Source organism: Balaenoptera borealis (genome assembly GCF_965194805.1).
Source record: "Balaenoptera borealis genome assembly, chromosome: 2".
NCBI classification, from domain to species: Eukaryota; Metazoa; Chordata; class Mammalia; order Artiodactyla; family Balaenopteridae; genus Balaenoptera; species Balaenoptera borealis.
The window spans coordinates 171667858-171686769 of record NC_138867.1 but is presented as its reverse complement, the minus strand read 5'-3'; the positions used below and the strand labels follow the sequence as shown (position 1 = coordinate 171686769).

At 60.1% G+C, this 18912-nt stretch overlaps 2 protein-coding genes across 2 annotated transcripts; both read left to right on the top strand.

Annotated features, from left to right (window-relative positions):
- The first annotated feature begins 115 nt into the window (after positions 1–115).
- On the top strand, positions 116–8941 carry YJEFN3 (YjeF N-terminal domain containing 3). The gene is made up of 6 exons (XM_082381909.1): positions 116–538; positions 4563–4671; positions 6552–6662; positions 6899–7012; positions 7092–7242; positions 8678–8941. Exons 1-6 carry the CDS (start codon positions 423–425, stop codon positions 8881–8883), a joined length of 807 nt encoding a protein of 268 aa, XP_082238035.1. The 5' UTR covers positions 116–422; the 3' UTR covers positions 8884–8941.
- A 409-nt stretch (positions 8942–9350) lies between these two features.
- CILP2 (cartilage intermediate layer protein 2) lies at positions 9351–17755 on the top strand. Its single transcript, XM_082381917.1, is given in 9 exon segments — positions 9351–9631; positions 10629–10727; positions 11607–11879; positions 12403–12558; positions 13635–13712; positions 13715–13912; positions 14280–14388; positions 14616–14773; positions 15022–17755. Coding segments are annotated over 9 exon segments (3471 nt in total). The 5' UTR covers positions 9351–9567; the 3' UTR covers positions 17358–17755.
- The last annotated feature ends 1157 nt before the right edge of the window (positions 17756–18912 follow it).

The following is an 18912-nucleotide window of genomic DNA, read 5'->3' as shown; positions in this document are numbered from 1 at the left end:
TTCAGCATCGGCTACCAAATATGCCTGGACTTTTTCCTACCTTTGTTGAAACCCTGCTTGTCAGCAGCCAACCCCTTCAGATGGGGGGGCTTCTCCACCTGGGTACGGGGTGGGTGGGTGACCTGCATAGGAGAGCACCGGGATGGAGAGGGGCGCAGCAGAGGCGGGTCCCCTCGCTCCCAGGCCAGGATCCCATAGCAGGGGTAACCGGCCCATCGCTGCCCCTCCAGACTTTGTTTTCCTGCCAATATTCGCAACTCTGGGATTCCCGCCATCCTCTGAGGCAGCTGCATTGCTGGCGCAGTGGGGTTAAGTCCGCTTGCACCTACCGACCAACGGCTGTGCGCAGCGCCTTCGCGGCGTCTCCTGATTGGCGGACACACGGTGGGTGGGAGGAGAGAGGACGCCCCCTCTGCCCAGGGATGCACTTAAAAGGCTGTGGTGGTGGTGGCTGCCGGTGCGCACAGATCACCTCCGCCATGAGCAGCGCAGCTGGCCCGGGCCTAGCGGAGGCGCCCGAGGAGCGGTGTTTCCTCAGGTCAGCCGGGGAGAGGGACGGGAGGCTGGGCCATGGCTGGAAGAGGGCCTGGGGGGCCAGGGGCTGTAGGTCAGAGGCAAAGGCATGGCCGGGATGGGGGGCGGGGAGAATCCCAGGCCCATCCCGCATTTCACTGGAGAGACTAAGCCTGCGGCTGCCAACACCTCCAAAGCTGTGTTGCCAGGGAAACGGCATCTGCAGCAGGCCCGCCCCTCATGAATTACTCATCAGCACCACTGGTCGCTCCCCCGTTACCCACAGCCTAAGCAGGGCCCGCCTCCCCTTTCCATCTTTCCCAGGGACCCTGGAGCCCATGCCCCTTGTCCCCCATCCAGGAAGAGCTGAGCTCTTTTAGCCCCTCAGATGCTCACACACTCCTTGATGGTGCACCTGCTACTAACCCCTTGTTCAGAGGAGAAAACTGAAGCCTGGGGAGGGAAGCCACTGGCTGCCCTAGGGCTAAAGTGATTGTTAAATACATAGGCCACTTGCCAGCGGGCTGATGAATTTGGGGTCTGGAGCTGGCAGCTGTGGTTGTGCCTTCCACCTTGTCCTAAGTCATCCTCTTGTGTCCTTCTCTAAGCGCTTGTGACATGGGACCCCAAGCAGGGCTGTAGGCCTCACTGTAAACCAGACCCCACAGTCCTTTGTGTGGCTACCTGCCCACTGTCCACTCAGCCCCTCTTCTCAAGGCAGATACTGTGGAGCGACTGGCTGATGTCCAGACTCAGTGAGAGACCCAGCACATGCTAGGCAGGGGGAAGAAAATGTTCTAGAAGCTGGAGCTGTGACTTCACCTGGTGTGGGGGATGGGGGGCCCTCAGATGCCAACTAAGGAGTGATGGGGTGCTGTTGGGTGGGAGTGGAACACGGGGAGAGGAGGCTGAGATGGGAGACATAGTGGGGGGCCTGTAAGTAAGGTGAGGAATTTGAATATTCTCTGAATACTGGGGACCCATAAGAAGGTTTGAGACGGGGTGGTGAAATCTGGTGTTCAAGTTTTCAAAGCCCCCTCAGCTTGTGTTGAGTTTGGGGGAATGTGACTGCAGTCGGCAGCCAGGTGAGCAATGATGAAGGGCTGGTGGGCAGAGGCACGAGGGTGGAGAGAAGCAGATGGAGCTGAGAAAGCAGGGAGCGTGTGGCACAGGCACCCTAGCCTCAGAGCTTCATCTCTAAAAAGCCCCCTCCTGGAGCATTTTGCCCCTTCTGGGGCTGGTGGGCAAATCGCGGGGCCTCACAGCTCCCTCATCTGGGGGCTGAGGTTGGGAGAAGCAAGAGGCACCCTCATAAACTGAGCACCGCTCCCCAGTCCCATAACAGTTCTGCCCTATCCCCTCCCCTGCCCAGAGCAGCTGCTGCCCCTACCCTCAGGCTCCTAAGCCTGGACTGCTCTCTGCCTGTGGAGCCCCGGTTATCTCTCCAGTGACTGGTTAGGCAGGAAGATAAGGTTCCAAGTGGAGGCCAGAGGCCAAAGCTTTGGAACAGAGAAAGAAGAGGAGGAATGGATGATCCTCCCCCAGCCCTCCTGCGGGGGCAACAGAGCTGTCACAAGATGAAGATAGAGGAATGAGCCATATTCTTCCTGCCTGCCTGCCTGCCTACCTGCCTGCCTGCCTGTGCTGGGTCTTTGTTGCTGCTCACAGGCTTTCTCTAGTTGCGGTTGAGCGGGGGCTACTCTTCGTGGAGGTGTGTGGGCTTCTTATTGCGGTGGCTTCTCATTGTGGAGCACGGGCTCTAGGTGTGCGGGTTTCAGTAGTTGTGGCTCGCGGGCTCTAGAGCTCAGGCTCAGTAGTTGTGGCACACGGGCTTAGTTGCTCCGTGGCATGTGGGATCTTCCCGGACCAGGGCTCGAACCCGTGTCCCCTGCACTGGCAGGCGGATTCTTAACAACTGCGCCACCAGGGAAGCCCTGCCACATTCTTAAAGCGCCTTCGACGTTCTTTCCCGGGAGCTGGGCCGGCCTGTCCTGGTGGCGCTCTTCATCTGGCCCCACCATGAGCTCTGTTTCCCCACCTGGTCCTTCAACCTCCTGCAGCATCAGCCGCAGACACCTGGGAGTTGAATCTGGCTCTGCTCGCTGGGGTGACAAGGCATGTCACCTTGCCCTAAGCCTCCATCTTCCCCATCTGTGTGGGACCCTGAAGTATCTTTCTGACCAAGTTTCTCAGCCTCGCTCTCTCTGCCTCTCTTCTGTCCCTTGAACCTGCCAAGTTCATTTCCACCACAGGTCCTCGGCCCTCACTGTTCTTGCCACCTGGATTACCTCCCACAGCACTCCAGGCCAGCTCCTCCAGGAAGCCCTCCCTGACTCCCCATTGCATAGCAATGCTTGCTTCCCACCTCCACCCCTCCTGCTGCCTGGCCTGGTCACACTGCACAATTGGCTAGAAGGTTGTGGTCTCCTGCTCACAGAATCAAAAAAAGGAACCTCAGGATTCATCCCAACAAACCTCTGCCCATCTGTAGGTCTCCCTCTGCTTTGCTCACACTCTATCCGTGGCTCTGGAGACAGACACCAAGGGTAGAAGGCTCAGTTTTCCAACTTGCTTCCTACATGACTCTGGGCAAACCATTTTATTTATCTGAGTTGTTATATGTTCTTCCAACTCTTCTGGGCCTGGTCCTTTTACAATAATAATAATAATGATAATAATTATCATAATAACAATTATTATTATTATCATTACACTCTAGCGTGTGCTGAGCTGGGGGCAAGTGCCGTTCCCCAGCTGGAAGGGGTCCTGGCTACGGGAAGCTGGCATCAGGCTATAGACCCTGCCCAGCTGCTCCAGCCCCTGATTCTGGAGTGAGGAACGTCTTCCAGTCCTCAATGCCAGCCAGCTCTTCCTCTCTGTAGCCACCAAGCCCAGACCAAGGCCAGCTTGGGCCCCGCTCTTAGAAGGGCCCAACACTTGGTTTAATGCTCTGCCATCACCATCTTAAAATTCTTAATAATTATTGATCAAGGGGCCCCACATTTGCATTTTGCACTGGACCTAGAAAATTAGCCTGTCCTGCCTTCTCTTTTGCAAAGGAGGAAGCAAGGCTCAGAGAGATGAGACAGACCTCAGTCACTCACTGAGCTGGGGGCTGAGCTTCACCTCAAGCACTTTGGCTCCATTTCTCTGGCCACAATTATTGAATTTTATCACTGTCCCTGAAGAGGGATCACCACTGAGTCTCATAGCTGCAGGCGCCACATCCACCTCCCCATGTGAGCCATCAAACTCTGCTGCCTTGGACTTCCCTGGTGGCGCAGTGGTTAAGAATCTGCTTGCCAATGCAGGGCACACGGGTTCGGGCCCTGGTCCGGGAAGATTCCACATGCTGCGGAGCAACTAAGCCCGTGTGCCACAACTACTGAAGCCCCTGCGCCTAGAGCCCGTGCTCGGCAACAAGAGAAGCCACCGCAATGAGGAGCCTGCACACCGCAATGAAGAGTAGCCCCTGCTCGCCGCAACTAGAGAAAGCCCGTGCGCAGCAACAAAGACCCAACGTGGCCAAAAAAACAAAGCAAAACAAAACAAAGCTCTGCTGCCTTTAAAACCCACCTCCCCCAGGCACCCCCAGTCCAGTTAACCTCCAGTGTCCTAGAATCCTTTCAGTGGTTTTCACTGCCTGAAATCCACGCGTCACCCCCAACAACTAAGTCCTTCATGCTCTATTCCCCCCTCTGCGTTCCTCTTGCCTTGGGGGCTGGGGGCATCTGGGTGAGGCTCTATATCCCATGCTTTGGGGCAATAGAACCAACATGCACTGCCATGCACTTCTTCTACCACCAGAGGGCTCCCGCGCCTCAGGCTTGTGCTCAAAAGTCCCACTGCCTTCCAGATTTCCGTTCAATGGTGTGTGCGATGGATGAGGAAACTGAGGAAGGGTCTTCGGCTCTGGGGACGGGGTGGGGGTGGCATCCGGGCCTGGCTTGGAACATTGGTGGCACATTTCTGGCTCCAGCTGAGTCTCTGTCTCTAAGTCTTTCCATCTCTCTGTGTCTCTGAGCATCTCTCCCCACTCTGACCCCCAGCACAGCGGAGGCAGCTGCCCTGGAGCGGGAGCTGCTAGAAGATTATCGCTTCGGGCGGCAGCAGCTGGTGGAGTGGTGCGGCCACGCTAGTGCCGTGGCTGTGACCAAGGTACTTGACCCCTGATTCTCAACCTTGACCCCAACCAGATGGCCAGCCCACCAGAGTGGAGGCCTAGCTGCATGACCCCCATGGCCAGGATGGTCATTTCTGCCCTCAAGAAGCCCCTCTTTGCTTGGGGCCACCCCCAGCCCATCACTCAGATGGGGAAACTGAGGTCCAGAGAGGATCATCACTGGCCCAGGCCAGGGTGTTGATGAGCGTCAGGACAGAGACGGGGGTCCCCACAAACGTGGAGGCAACCACAGAGATAGGTCTGGGGCCCTTGACTGCCTGCCCCTGCCACCTCCTGGGTCTTGAGCAGAGGGGACGTCAGTTCCTGAAGTCTGAGCACCCGCAAACAACTCCCAGCCACAGGTGGGGGAACTGAGGCCCAGAGGTGGGGAAGGGTCTGCACAGGGCCCTGGGGGGTTGGAAGTAGAGCTATGTTTGGCTCTGGAGCAAACCCCCAGGCCTCGAGGTGCCTGCAAGAGATGCAAGAATAATAGCAATGACGATACTACCGTCCAGTGTTTTGTGTCATGTTGCCAAACCACGCTGGGCCTCAGTTTCCTCCTCTGAAAAAGGGTAATAAACTGACACCAATTAATAAACACAAATGCCTTAGAAAAGTGCCTGATTGAGTCAGGGCTCCAGCAGGTAACCCTTTTCCTCTTCCTCCCCTTCTTCCTCCTCTTCTTATTACCACTGTATATTTTTTTAAAAACTTAGTATCTTTCTTTATGTGGACTCAATTGTCTTTTAACTTAAATGTTGCTAGTTCCAAGTGAAACAGATCCTGAGTGAGATGCTCAGAGGAAAAGAGAACAATAAAAATCAAAGCCACAAAAGCAAACTCAGTGTAGTAAACTCACGCCTGGCCATTGATGACCAACCGTTCAGTTTTTGCACTGAAAGCTCTGTGTTTGTCCAGAGGCCCCTCGGTCCTAGCCAGCTGGACGTTATCACTCTCCCCGACTTGGTTGCGGGTCTGGGGCTCTGGGCATGGCGTGGTGGGGTCATAGGTAGGACCAGGTTGGGTCAGGACCTTGCTGAGGCCCTGGGGAGGAGACTCAAAAAGGAAATAACTTTCCCTCTGTGTGGTTGGAGGTTATAGTTGGGCCCCCTGGAGCCACCCTGGGCCTGGTAGAGACCCCACAAGCCTGTCAGAGCCATTGTTACTCCCATTTGATAGAGGCTGGGGAAGGAGAGTGAGCTGAGGCCAAGCAGAGAGTCAGGGTAGGGCTGAGACTCTTAGCTTCTGCGTTAAAAGAGAGGGAGATACACAGAGACACAGAGGAGAGTCTGAGAGATACAGAGACCGAGAGAAAGACACAGAGGCGAAGACAGAAACGAGAGACACGTCTCATCTGAGGAGAGACACGTAGAGAGTCTGAGAGATACAGAGAGAAAGACGGGGAGGTGAAGACAGAGGCCAACGGAGAGGGACGGACGGAGAGAGAGAGGGTATGGCGCGTTGGAAAAATACCCCCCTCCCCTACTGCCCCCAGCTGTGGGGCCTCTGGGAGGGACGGAGGGACGGAGGGACGGAGGCCTGGAAACATGAGTGGGGGGAGGGGCAGCCACTGCAGTGGAAAAAGGTGGAAGAATGTCTGCAACTCAGGCCGAGAATAAACAAACCGCACTCTGGGCTCGGGTCGTGGCAGGAGGCACGTTTTTCTGCTTGGGCTTGGCAGAGCCTGAGGCAAGGACTCTGGGTCTCCAACAAGGAAACTGAGGCCCCCAGAGGCCCTGGCCCCTCTCCTCCTGTCCTGTCCTCTTGCCTCCAGGCCCAAGCCCTATCCCATCCTCTACTCCAGGCCTCAGTTTCCCCACTGGAGTAAGGAGAAGTTCCGAACGCCATGCCTTTGCCTTTGCTGTGCCCCTGCCAGGTGTTCCCTTTGCCTGCCCACTCCCGGAAGCAGAGGACGGTGCTAGTCGTGTGCGGCCCGGAGCAGAATGGGGCAGTGGGGCTGGTCTGTGCCCGGCACCTGCGGGTGTTTGTGAGTAGCAAGGATTTCCTTGGCCTCCCAGGGTCACACTCCCAACCCATCCTTGAAAAACAATTGCTTCCTCCTCTTATTAGTGTCCCAGGGGGAGGATGAGGCATGTCAGGTTACAGAATATGCCCAGTGCTTGTGCCAGGCAGTGTCTGCTGCCTGGTACCCAGATCTGGGGGCAGAGGCCCAGTGGGGAGCCTGGGAGGGCCCCAGCGCTGACCCCTTCCCACTCCCCGCAGGAGTACGAACCAACCATCTTCTACCCCACTCGCTCACTGGACCCGCTGCACCGCGACCTGACTACCCAGTGTGAGAAGATGGACATCCCCTTCCTGTCCTATCTGCCCACGGAGGTCAGCTCGGGTGGCAACTGAGGGGGTTGGTGGGGGACAGTGCCCCAAGATCGACCCCTGACCCTGCCTGCCCTTCCAGGTCCGGCTCATCAACGACGCCTACAGGCTGGTGGTGGACGCCGTGCTGGGCCCCGGTGTGGAGCCGGGCAAGGTCGGGGGCCCCTGCATGCGTGCGCTGGCCACGCTCAAGCTACTGTCCATCCCCCTCGTGAGCCTGGACATTCCCTCAGGCATGTCAGGTGGAGCGGGGGGCATGAGGACCTGGAGGGCTTGGGTGGAGGCCCCTGTACCCTGGCTTCTGGTGGTCCCAGCCTGTCTGCCCACTCTGAGCCTCAGTTTCCCCAGCATGGATGGATCCTGCACTCTGGGTGAGGCTGAGGGTCATGTCCATCCCTTGGATGGGGAATACCCAGGCTGGTGTCCATGTGACCCTGGGTCCCCTCCCCCCTACACCCAGAACAGTGTGCCCGCTGCCCACCCTGGCCCAGTCACCCGGGGCAGACGTGAGCTCACTCGGCAAAGGCCCCGCTCATCCTGGCCACCGCCCCAGGCCTGTTGGAGCCATTAGGCAATGGGCAGAACGAAACAAACAGCTGCTGGCCAGCCAGACCCTCCGTGGGGGTGGCCAGACTCAGGGGGACATCACCCGGATTACAAGACCCCGGGGTCATACCAGCAGGATGCCACAGAGCTGGGGGTGGTGTCTAAGGGAGGAGGTGGTCTGAGGGGACAGACTGCAAGCTCATGTCTGAACAGATAGCCTTGGACAGAGAGGGTCTCCCTGTTAGGTCAGGAGAGATTATTAGTGGCCCCTAGTCTGAGGGTGGAGGCTAGGGTCAGAGAAGGAAGGATTAAAGTCAGAGGGAGGAGGCTTTTAGTTAGTGGCCCCAGACAGGTCAGAGGGAGGAGAGAAGGCAAGGCCCCTAGTCTGAAGGTGGAGGCTCATTTGAGGGATGACAGAGGCTACAACCCAGTGAGGGAGGGGGCAGGGTCCTGCCAAGTCAAAAGGCAAGATCTAGTCTGAAGGTGAAGGCAGGGATGTCAGGTCAGAGGGAAGAGTCTCTAGTCAGAGGGAGGAGGATGGCTGCTCAAGTTGGGAGGGGTGGGGGGCACATCTTGTCAGAGGCAAGAACCTGGGGCAAAGAGACAGGTCTGATGGGGGAGGCTTGCCTGAGGATGGTGGCAAGTTTGTCCCCTGAGTAGAGAGTGGGGATCTGGGAGGTCTGGGTGGAAAGAGACTTTAGTTTAAGTAGGGGAGCTCAGGATTGATAGGGAGGGAGGTATAGAGACAGACGCCGGGTCAGAAGGCAGACGCATAGGTCTGATTGGGAAAGGGCAGCAGGTAGAAATGAGGTCGTCTGAAGGCAGAGGCTGAGTCAGATGGAGGAGGAAGATTGAGCAGCAGGATGGGAGCAGAGGTAGACAAGTATGAGGGCAGAAGCTCTGGTCAGAGGAGGAGGGAAACATCTCCAAGGAGCGGGGAGAAACTGGCCTGAGGACAGAGGCTCAGTTTTATGGGAGGCAGGTCTGACCAAACTCACGGGTCAGAGCAGAGGCTGTGTCTGATGGGGAAGGGGAAGTGGGTGATGGGGCGGCAGGTCTCTTGTCTGAGAGCCAGCACCCCTTCCAGCTCCTGATCCCCGCCTCCCATCCTTCCTCCCTCAGGCTGGGACCCAGAGACCGGCGGCGACGCCGAGGACGGGCTACGACCCGACGTGCTCGTATCGCTGGCGGCGCCCAAGCAATGCGCCGGCCGCTTCTCCGGGCGCCACCACTTCGTGGCTGGCAGGTTCGTGCCCGACGACGTCCGCCGAAAGTTCGCTCTGCGCCTACCGGGGTACACGGGCACCGACTGCATCGCGGCGCTTTGACAGCCACCCGTGCCCACGCGGCTTGGACCCGCGCCAATAAACACACGTACCACCGCCACCTCGCCTGGGCCTCCTCTGTGCGCGGGGTCCGGCGCGGGGGTGGGGAAGCTCAGGGAGGAACTTCCCACCGGTCCCCTGGTGGCCCCAAGGCGGGAGGGATGGAGGGCAGACGTAAATGGGACTTCCCGCTGGCCTCGGAGAAAATGAGCCAGAAGAGTGGAGGGTAGATTCAGGGTGGGATTTCCAGGCTGCTCAGGGTGGCCTAAAGCCAATAGAATCGAAGTTAGACCCGATGGAGGATTTCTAGCCGCCTAAAGGGCGGCTTAAATATTGAAGGTTCGGACAGCTTCAGGCTCGATTCCAGGAGGCACTTCCCGACGTGGAGAACAGAGGGTGGGCTAAGGAGGGGACTTCCAGCCGGCGACGAGGGGACGCAGGCCAGCCCGAGGGCGGAGATACAGCCGGACGCACCGAGGCGGGGGGGGGGCGACCCAAAGAGGTTGTCTGCGCACCGCAGTCACCTCGGGCCGGGAGCGTTGCTTGGACGGGGAGTGGCCTGGATGGGGCGTGGCCTGCGGTCGCGTCCCTCCCACATCCACAGCCCCAGCGGCCGCCAGACCCGCGGGAGTCCGACCCGAGTGCACAGCGGAGCTGGGACCCTCCCTCCGACTTTCGGACCTGGCCATGGCGTCACTGCAGATACTGCTCTGCCTCTGTGTCGCCGCCGCGCACCTGGCGGGGACCCGAGGTGAGGCGCCCCCAGACCCCAGATCAGCCCCCTAGGCGCCGAACGTCTGACAGAGGGCGTGGCAAGCAGCCGGAGCCTGGAGACAGAACCAAGGGACCCAATTGCTTCCCCAGGCTTGCATTCCCTTTGCCAGCCTCGGGGGTGGAGTGAGGGGGGCAACGAAGAGATGGAGCTCTGGGACCACCTGGGGCAGGAGGGGATCTCATCCACTGTCTTCCCTGCTCCAAGGGACGATAGGGGCACCGGGAGTGTGGCTATGAACTTCAGGCTCCTCTGGATTCTCAGGACTGCAGGGTGCCCATCTCAGCCACAGCATTTGGACCCTGAATCATCCAGTCTTGGCCTCAGTATGAAGGGGCCAGAGCTGTCCCCTCTCACCTAACTCCTTCCCTCTTCCACACACACACACACAGCACTCAGAAAAGAAATTCCCATTTCTGGAACACTCAGTGGAGTGGGGAACTGGGCCCATTTCTCAGATGGGGAGACTGAGACTCCAAGAGGGAAGGGACTTGTCTGAAGTCACTGCCCAGCCCAGCTATCTCAGACAACTCGTGGCCGGAGAAGACAGGCTAGATTCCAAGGACTTCCCACTGGCAGCTTGGGCCCCAAGTGCAGGGATGAAAGGTAGACTGAGGGAGGGACTTCCAGTCAGCAAACGGATGAAAGAAAATTCAGATCAATATGACATCAGGGAGGGGCACAGCCAACTGAACTCATGGCCACTGAGCACAGTGGGAGAACTGGGTCTGGGGAGCAGAGTGGACACAGACTTCCCCAACCTAAGGGGCTGTGTCAGAGTGAGGGATGGGGCTGTGGGAGACTGGGGGTGGGGAGGTCATGGGGAGGCTTCCTGGAGGAGGGGGTGCTGCAATTCTCGGGATCAGCCAGAGCTGGATTCTGGCTTCTCCTCTGTGAAATGGGGACGATCGTGGCAGCACTTTGCATACCAGGAGTTCACAGAGGTCCTTCCCCCTACCCCTCACCCCTTCGACAGGCACCACCACCCCTGAGGAGCCCATGGTGACTGCGTGGGGCCTTGAAGGTTCATTGCTGCACCCTGGCCAGCCCTCGCCAGCCCTGGAGGACTGGGAAGGTGAGCCAGCTTGGGTCCGAGTCCTCGTTCTGCTGTGGACTCTGTGTGAGCTCTGGCTGGTAGGGTCTTGTGAGGAGGGGATACAAGCTGGGTGAAGAGCCCAGGACTGTCCTGGTCCCTGGGCATGGCAGCCCCTGGAAGTGGTGCCCCAAGAGGTCTAAGTTTTAGGAGCAGGGAGATGAGAGCCCAGGCTGTTTGTCCAGGAGGAAACCAGGGTGGGGCGGGGCGGGGCGGGGCGGTGAGATAACCAGCTCAGTTCAGTCAGGGAAACAGGAGTTCTGGAACCCAAGTCTCTAGCTTCCCAGCTAGGAAGGTTCTATTTGACTTGCTCTTGAATGAGGAAAGGAGTGAGCGCCCCTTGGGGGGTTGATGGAAACAGAAGCTAACCTGTGAGAGACCAGACCCTTCCCACCTCTGGCTTCCGTGAAACGGAGGTTGCCTGATAGGTTCAGTGAGCAATGAGCAAGGTCCCAGCTGGCAGTGATGCGAGGCCGCTAGGCAGTGGAACAGCTGGTCTCAGGCCTGGCTCCTCTTGCTGCCTTTATATCTCCTTACACCTCAACGGTTCTGAATTCTGAGTGGGGGCTGGTGAGACAGTGGCAAGACCTCAGCATGCACTCATGGGCCAGCTCAGATACTGAGCAGCAGAACTAGGGCCGGTGCAAGCGCAATCCAACCTCCCCTGATCCTTTTACAGCTCCTTCTGCCCTCGAGGGCTCTGGATCTGGGCAGGCTGGGCTAGCCCATGCACTTTTGTGGGGAGGGGGACCTGGCTTAAACACGCAGATGGGGGTGGGCAGGCCGCAGCCCGGGCTTCTGCATGAACTGATGGGGCCCGACCGGCTGAGGCCCGGGTCCCAGCGCGTGCGGTGCCCGCAGAGGCCAGCGAGTGGACGTCCTGGTTCAACGTCGACCACCCGGGAGGCGACGGTGACTTCGAGAGCCTGGCTGCGATCCGCTTCTATTACGGGCCGGCGCGAGTGTGCCCGCGGCCGCTGGCGCTGGAGGCGCGCACCACAGACTGGGCCCTGCCGTCAGACGTCGGCGAGCGCGTACACTTGAACCCCACGCGAGGTTTCTGGTGCCTCAACCGCGAGCAGCCCCGAGGCCGCCGCTGCTCCAACTACCACGTGCGCTTCCGCTGCCCGCTCGGTGAGGGCGGGGCTAAGGGAGCGGCGGGGACTGGCCATAGGTGGATGAGGCCTGAAAGGATGGTGTTGTGGGGGTGGGGGGTGCAGGGCGTGGCTAGGAAGAGGCGGGGTCTTTTAGGAGCAAGGCCGCAGGAGAGGGCCGGACCGGATAGGAGAGGGGCTTTGGAAGGGAGAGGCTAAGAATGGCCGGGGCCCAGGTGGGGGTCAGGAAGGGGCCCCCAGGAACATAGCTCCCTCTCACTGCCCTCTTTTGCTAGGCCTTAGAACTAGGGCCGTTCTGTGGAGGTGTGTTTTGAGCCCCAGATGTGTGTGAGACGCAGGGAGAACAGCAGGGCTTATCTTGGCGAGGGCGGGAAGGTACCTCAACTGCACATTCGACTGGTGCGCCTGGGGGAGCACCGATTGAGGCAGTGGGCAGGACTTCTCTCTGACTCGGATGCACGTGACGGGAGCACCCTCCAGTCCCACACTGTCAACAGAATTCCAGGTTCTACCTGACGCCCCCATCCCTGCCCTCTCTCCAGAGGTCACGTGGGGTGCGTGGGGCCCGTGGGGTCCCTGTTCGGGGAGCTGTGGGCCAGGCCGTCGCTTGCGCCGCCGCCGCTGCCCAAGCCCCGCTGCGGATGCGTGTCCTGGGCGTCCCCTGGAGGCGCAGAAGTGTGTGAGGCCTCCATGTCCAGGTAGGAGGGGCGGGGCCTGGAGGAGATAGTGGGGTTAGAGGCGGGGCCTGGGTGTAGGGGCGGGGCCGGTTGAGGGAAGTACCTAGAGGGGCTAGTTGGGGCGGAGCCTGATGGGGCGGCGCCTGGAGGGAGGAGGCAGAGCCTGAGTGTAGGGGCGGAGCCTGGACGACCAGAACTTGGACCACGTGGAGACTGGCTTTTCCTTCCCTTCCGGGCCCCCGAAGAGCATTGGTAAATGTGTACATCTGGACGGGTGGACGCCATGGGGGTCGTGTCCAGTCATGGGCAGATCTGAGGAGGCGCTTCCTCTGTGTGCCTGTTGGAGTGTGCGGATGTCCTGGTGGACGTGGATACACGCAGAAGCTGGCTCACGCACTCGGGGTGCACACACGCGTGGCATTCGCAGGCCACGCCCGTCCCCCATGCCCACGCGGACATGCGCTCACACCCTGGCAGACACGATGCCCAGGCCCTCCCTGGGCCAGACACCAGGCCAGCCAGGAGGCGACTGGAAATTCCAATCAGGCCTGGTCTCCACAAACATGGTCTGGAGACTGCCCCAGCAGAGCACGCAGCAGGGTGGGGGAGCACAGTGGCCAATGGGGTGGTGGGATCCCCACCCTACTCTGCTTGGCTCTGCCTTCTCCGTGCCTCTGCCCTGAAGTTTCCAGTGGAATTTTCCATTTTATGGCGAAACCACAGGATTGTGACGGGAGGGAGATGTTCTGGGCCCAAGACCCATCCCCTCGCTGGGCCCCCAGCCCCTGCCTGAACATTTCCCCTCATGCTAGAAGGAGCCTCTCTGCCCTGTAAGAGTCACCTATCCTGTCCCCTCCTCCAGGGCATCTCCTTCACACCAGGACCCCAAGTCCCTCCCCTTGGCCCAGCCCTGACCACTCAGCCCCATGTCCTTCACACCAAGGGCTGCTCCAAGCAGGTCCATGCTGAGGACTCTCTGAGGGGAACAAGGTGGGGAGGGTGTCTGAGTACCTTTGCTGAGTGACTGATAGAGAGGAAAGCCCTCCCCAGGAAGGGGTCAAGAGTCTTCTCTGCCTCCTGTGTCCCCCCTCCCCCAGGGTGTGGTCCCAACACCTGTGGGTGCCCTGACCACATCCTTCTGGGCTCGGTGGTCACCCCATCTGGGCGTCCGCTGCCACAGCCAGGGTCTCCTTGAGAGACTGGCCTGGCACCATGGCTACTAGCCATGCCCACGGAACCTTCTGGGTGCCTGGAGTCTGTGCCAGCAGCCGAGCCAATGTCAGTGCCCAAATGGATGGCTTCCCTGCAGGCATGGCCCAGGCCCAGGCCAAGAGCTCCAACTCTGCTGTGGTCACTGTTGTCCTTAATAAGTTGGGTAAGTGCCTCGTGGCAAGAGGGATGAGGGGGCTGAGGAACTGGGGAGGAAATTCAGGGTGACACCAAGCACTTGGGATGATGTGATGCACAGTGAGGCCAATGGGGCAAGAAATAAGGTGTAACGGTCATTGGAGAAGATGTGAGGTGACAGGTGGAGTTGCAAAGGGAAGCATTAAGATTAAGCATTAAGGGCACAGTCTCCAGCAGATGTGAGGTGAACCTGAGTGAGGGGAGGGTCATCAGAAAAGGCCCAAGTGAAACAGGGCATCACTGTAAGGGAAAGGATGGGGCCCTGCTCTTGGGAAGGGTCATTGGGAGAAGCTGGGATGGGGCAGGGCCCTGACCTTTGCTGCCTCTGCCCCCAGAGAAGCCCTACCTGGTGAAGCACCCGGAGTCCCGAGTTCGAGAGGCTGGCCAGAATGTGACCTTCTGCTGCAAAGCCTTGGGCACCCCCATGCCCAAGAAATACTCCTGGTGAGTGCCTTGCCCCATGCTCAAGGGTCTCGCGCCCAGCTTTGGGGTTGGAATGGGCTTCCCATGAAGACTCAGAGACTTGTGAGTGCCTCACAAGTGCCTGTGTGGTGCCTCAGAGACCCAGAGGAAGCTGCTCTGCAACCTCCCTGTGCTCCACGTGGGGCGGGATGGATGCAGCCCCTCCCCCGTGCCAAGGGCATTCATGGTGTTGCTCACCCGCCACCCAGGTTCCACAACGGGACCCTGCTGGACAGGCGAAAGCACAGGTACAGGACCCACCTGGAGCTGCATGGGCTTCACCCAGACCAGGCAGGCACCTATCACTGCAAAGCGTGGAATGATGCTGGGGCCGTGCGATCGGGCACTGCCCAACTCACCGTGCTTGGTGAGCGTCCTCAGCAACCCTACCCACAACCCTGAGCGAGCCCTGACACCAAACTGAGCCCCAACCCCAGCTAAAACGCAACTTTAAATGGAAGCCCAACTTCAGACTGATCTCTGACCTTGCTTAGTCGGATCCCAGGCTCCCACTGAGCCCCCGGGTTGAGCCTCTGACCCCAATCTAGGCCCCCAACCTTGGCCTCCATGGAGTTCCCCCCCTTACCCTGATCTGGCTGATTTCTTGCTCCACAGCCCCAGGCCAGCCAGCCTGTGACCCCCAGCCCCGAGAACACCTGATCAAGCTTCCAGACGACTGTGGTCAGCCAGGCAGCGGCCCCATCTACCTGGACGTGGGCCTTTGCCCTGACACCCTCTGCCCCAGCCCTGCAGGCTCGAGCCCCCGATGTGGGGATGCAGGCTCCCGCTGCTGCTCAGTGCACCGCCTGGAGAGCAGGAAGATCCACTGCTCTGGCTACATCCTCCCAGTCAAGATAGTGGCTGAATGTGGCTGCCGGAAATGTCTGCCCCTTCGGGGGCTGATCCGGGGACGTGTGGTGGCCGCTGACTCTAGGGAGCCCTTGCGCTTTGCTCGGATCCTCCTGGGCCGGGAGCCCATTGGCTTCACATCCTACCAGGGTGACTTCACCATTGAGGTGGCACCTTCCACTCAGCGGCCGGTGATTACTTTCGTGGATCCCAGTGGCCAGTTCGTGGACACTGTCAGGGTCCTGCCTTTTGACCCTCGAGGTGCGGGCGTGTACCATGAGGTCAAGGCCATGCGCAAGAAAGCCCCTGTCATCTTAGATGCCAGCCAGAGCAACACGATATCCCTCGGGGAGATGGAGGACGAAGCCCCCTTAGGCGAACTGGTCATCCCGCCGAGAGCCTTCCGTAGAGCTGATGGTGAACCCTACGCAGGGGCTGTGGAGGCCCGGGTGACATTCGTGGACCCCCGAAATGTCACCTCGGCGGCCGCCGCCCCCAGTGACCTGCGATTTGTGGACGGTGACGGGGAGTTGGCTCCACTGCGCACCTACGGCATGTTCTCGGTGGACCTGCGTGCTGCCGGCTCCGCAGAGCAGCTGCAGACCGGGCCGGTGGCCGTGCGTGTGGCCGCCAGCCAGATCCGAATGGCCGGCCACGTGGAGGCCCTGAAGCTGTGGTCGCTGAACCCTGACACGGGCTTGTGGGAAGAGGAGAGCGGCTTCCAGCGTGAGAGGTCGGCGGCCTCACGGGTCCGCCGGGAGGAGCGGGTCTTCCTGGTGGGCAACGTGGAGATCCGGGAGCGGCGTCTGTTCAACCTGGACGTGCCTGAGCGCCGCCGCTGCTTGGTGAAGGTGCGCGCCTACGCCAACGAAAAGTTCACCCCCAGCGAGCAGGTGGAGGGCGTGGTGGTCAGGCTGGTCAACCTGGAGCCTGCCCCCGGCTTCTCGGCCAACCCCCGCGCCTGGGGCCGCTTCGACAGCGCCGTCACTGGTCCCAACGGGGCCTGCCTCCCCGCCTTCTGCGATGCTGACCGGCCAGACGCCTACACCGCCCTGGTCACGGCCACCCTGGGCGGGGAGGAGCTGGAGCCCGCCCCCTCCCGGCCCCGCCCCCTCCCGGCCACCGTGGGCGTGGCCCAGCCCTACCTAGACAAGCTGGGTTACCGCCGCACCGACCACGATGACCCCTCCCTCAAACGCAATGGCTTCCGCATCAACCTCGCCAAACCCAGGTCCGGCGACCCCACCGAGGCCAACGGCCCCGTGTACCCGTGGCGCAACCTGCGGGAGTGCCAGGAGGCCCCGGTGACCGCCAGCCACTTCCGCTTTGCTCGCGTGGAGATGGAAAAATACGAGTATAACGTGGTCCCCTTCCGCGAGGGCGTGCCGGCCTCCTGGACTGGAGATCTCCTGGCGTGGTGGCCCAACCCGCAGGAGTTCAGGGCCTGCTTCCTCAAGGTGAAGATCCAGGGTCCCCAGGAATACATGGTCCGCTCCCACAATTCGGGGGGCAGTCACCCTCGGACCCAGGGCCAGCTCTATGGTCTGCGGGATGACCGGAGTGTCCGAGACCCCCAGCGCCCTAGCACATCTGCCGCCTGCGTGGAGTTCAAGTGCAGCGGGATGCTGTTCGACCAGAGTCAGGTGGACAGGACGCTGGTGACCATCATGCCCCAGGGCAGCTGCCGACGCGTGGAGGTCAACGGACTCTTGCAGGATTACTTGACCCGGCACCCCCCTGCTGCACCCGCTGATGACCTGGCTGCCTTCTCCATGCTGGCCCCGCTGGACCCTCTGGGTCACAACTATGGTGTCTATACAGTCACTGACCAAAGCCCAAGGCTGGCCAAGGAGATTGCCATCGGCCGCTGCTTCGATGGCTCCTCTGATGGCTTCTCCAGGGAGATGAAGGCCGATGCTGGCACAGCCGTCACCTTTCAGTGCCGGGAGACACCAGAGGGCCGGCCGAGCCTCTTCCAGAGGCTGCTGGAGTCCCCATCGGCAGCTCTTGGTGACATCCGCAGGGAGATGGGCGAGGTGGCCCGGGCACAGGCACGAGCCTCAGGTCCCCTCCGCACCCGCCGTGGCAGGGTCCAGCAGTGACCCTGGGCCCCAGCCTCACTCCTCTGCCCTGCTCCAGACTCCTCTGTCCTTGGGAAGTCTCTTCAGGTTTCTGGGTACTTCCCTCCCCTGCCCAGAATTCAGTCAGGTCCAATGGTGGAAACGCAGGCAGATAATTGTTGCTGTGTGACGTGAAATGGAGTTTGTCCTGACTGTGGAAGCCAGCATCCTGGGGTGATGGTCGGGGCTGGTGACCGACTGAGGCCCAGAGGGGATCATTCCCAGCTCACATGCCAGCTCTGATTTCATTTCATATTTTGACCCTGATTTCAGATAATCTGCCCTTTCAGATTTCTGTGCTGAGCTGGATGCTTTATTGGGTCCTCTACCCTGAGTTTTGTTCTTGGGGTTATTTATTGAATAAATAATAACAGGTGTGAGTGTGGGGTCCGGACATGGCCCATTGAAGGTCTGGGGAAGAGGCTTCTTGGCTCTGGGGCTGGGGAGCACAATTCTCATATGTTTGGTGCTTGGAGATTCCCCAGGGGGTCGGGGCAGGGATTCAATTAAAGATGCTGCATTTCCAACTCCTGGTGTCAGTCTTGGGGAGAGAAGGATGGAGGCTGGGGCTGCTGGATCCAGGTGCACCTTGGCAGGCAGAAACAGGCCTGAAGCACATACGGACATGGGTGTGCAAGCGGCTTGCAGGCCCCCGTGCAGCCCCGGACACTCCTCAGGCAGGCACGTGGGCCCCAACCGATGCCCACAGAAGTGCATCTGCGACATGTGTGTGCAGAGCCGACTCATGAGCAGCCCAGGCTTGTGCAGCCCTGACTGCAAAACACAGTAGCAGCGGCTGCCCTGGCCTTATCCTCCTTGCTTGGCTGTGGTCAGTGGCTCCTATCTGGCCACATGCCCAGGGGCTACTGTGGGCAGGGAGAGGCCCTGGCAGGGCCGCTTGCCCCAGGAGGCAGGAACTGAGGCTTCCCTGGACTTCTTCCACCGGGGCCACAGTTGCCCTGCCCTGGGTCACACCCGGCTGAGGCCTGGCCATGCCTTGACCACATGGTGATTTGGCTGCCCAAGGCCATGGTCCTGAGCCCTCTGACCTCACCAGGACTCTCAGTCTGGAGGTGCAGAACCATCACTTGCTTGCGCTCTGTGTGCGCGTGGCCAGGCAAGTTGTCCTGACACCCCATGGGGCAGGTGCTGTTCTGACCACACCCCCACTTTCCAGACAGAGAAATTGAGGTCCCAAAAAGGAGAGGCAAAGGGCTGCTTGGGCCTTGGAGTGAATCCCGGCAGGAGCGGGGGCTCCCTGGGTGACCCAGCAGTCCCCTCAAGAACACGCGTGAGACTCCCTTGGCCTGTAGACGTCGGTCCCTGGAAGGCATCGATGTGGCGTTTCTGGGGGCCTGGAGTGGGGAGCACTGTGCCTGGCTGATTGCCCCCGGAAAGGGTGATGATGGCAGGGAGTTGGAGTGCGGGGTATTCCCTTATTCTAGGGCCTGCTCAGGCCTTCTGCACACCCACCCACCCACTCAACCGCCCACTTCCCCTTCTATCACCCGCCCGCTCGCCCACGTGCCCACCCCTG

Coding starts and splice junctions, on each gene's coding strand:
- YJEFN3 (XM_082381909.1), top strand. CDS start 423: ATGCACTTAAAAGGCTGTGGTGGTGGTGGCTGCCGGTGCGCACAGATC. Junction 4,672..6,551: donor GTGCCGTGGCTGTGACCAAG/GTACTTGACCCC, acceptor TGCCCCTGCCAG/GTGTTCCCTTTGCCTGCCCA. Junction 7,013..7,091: donor TGTCCTATCTGCCCACGGAG/GTCAGCTCGGGT, acceptor CTGCCCTTCCAG/GTCCGGCTCATCAACGACGC.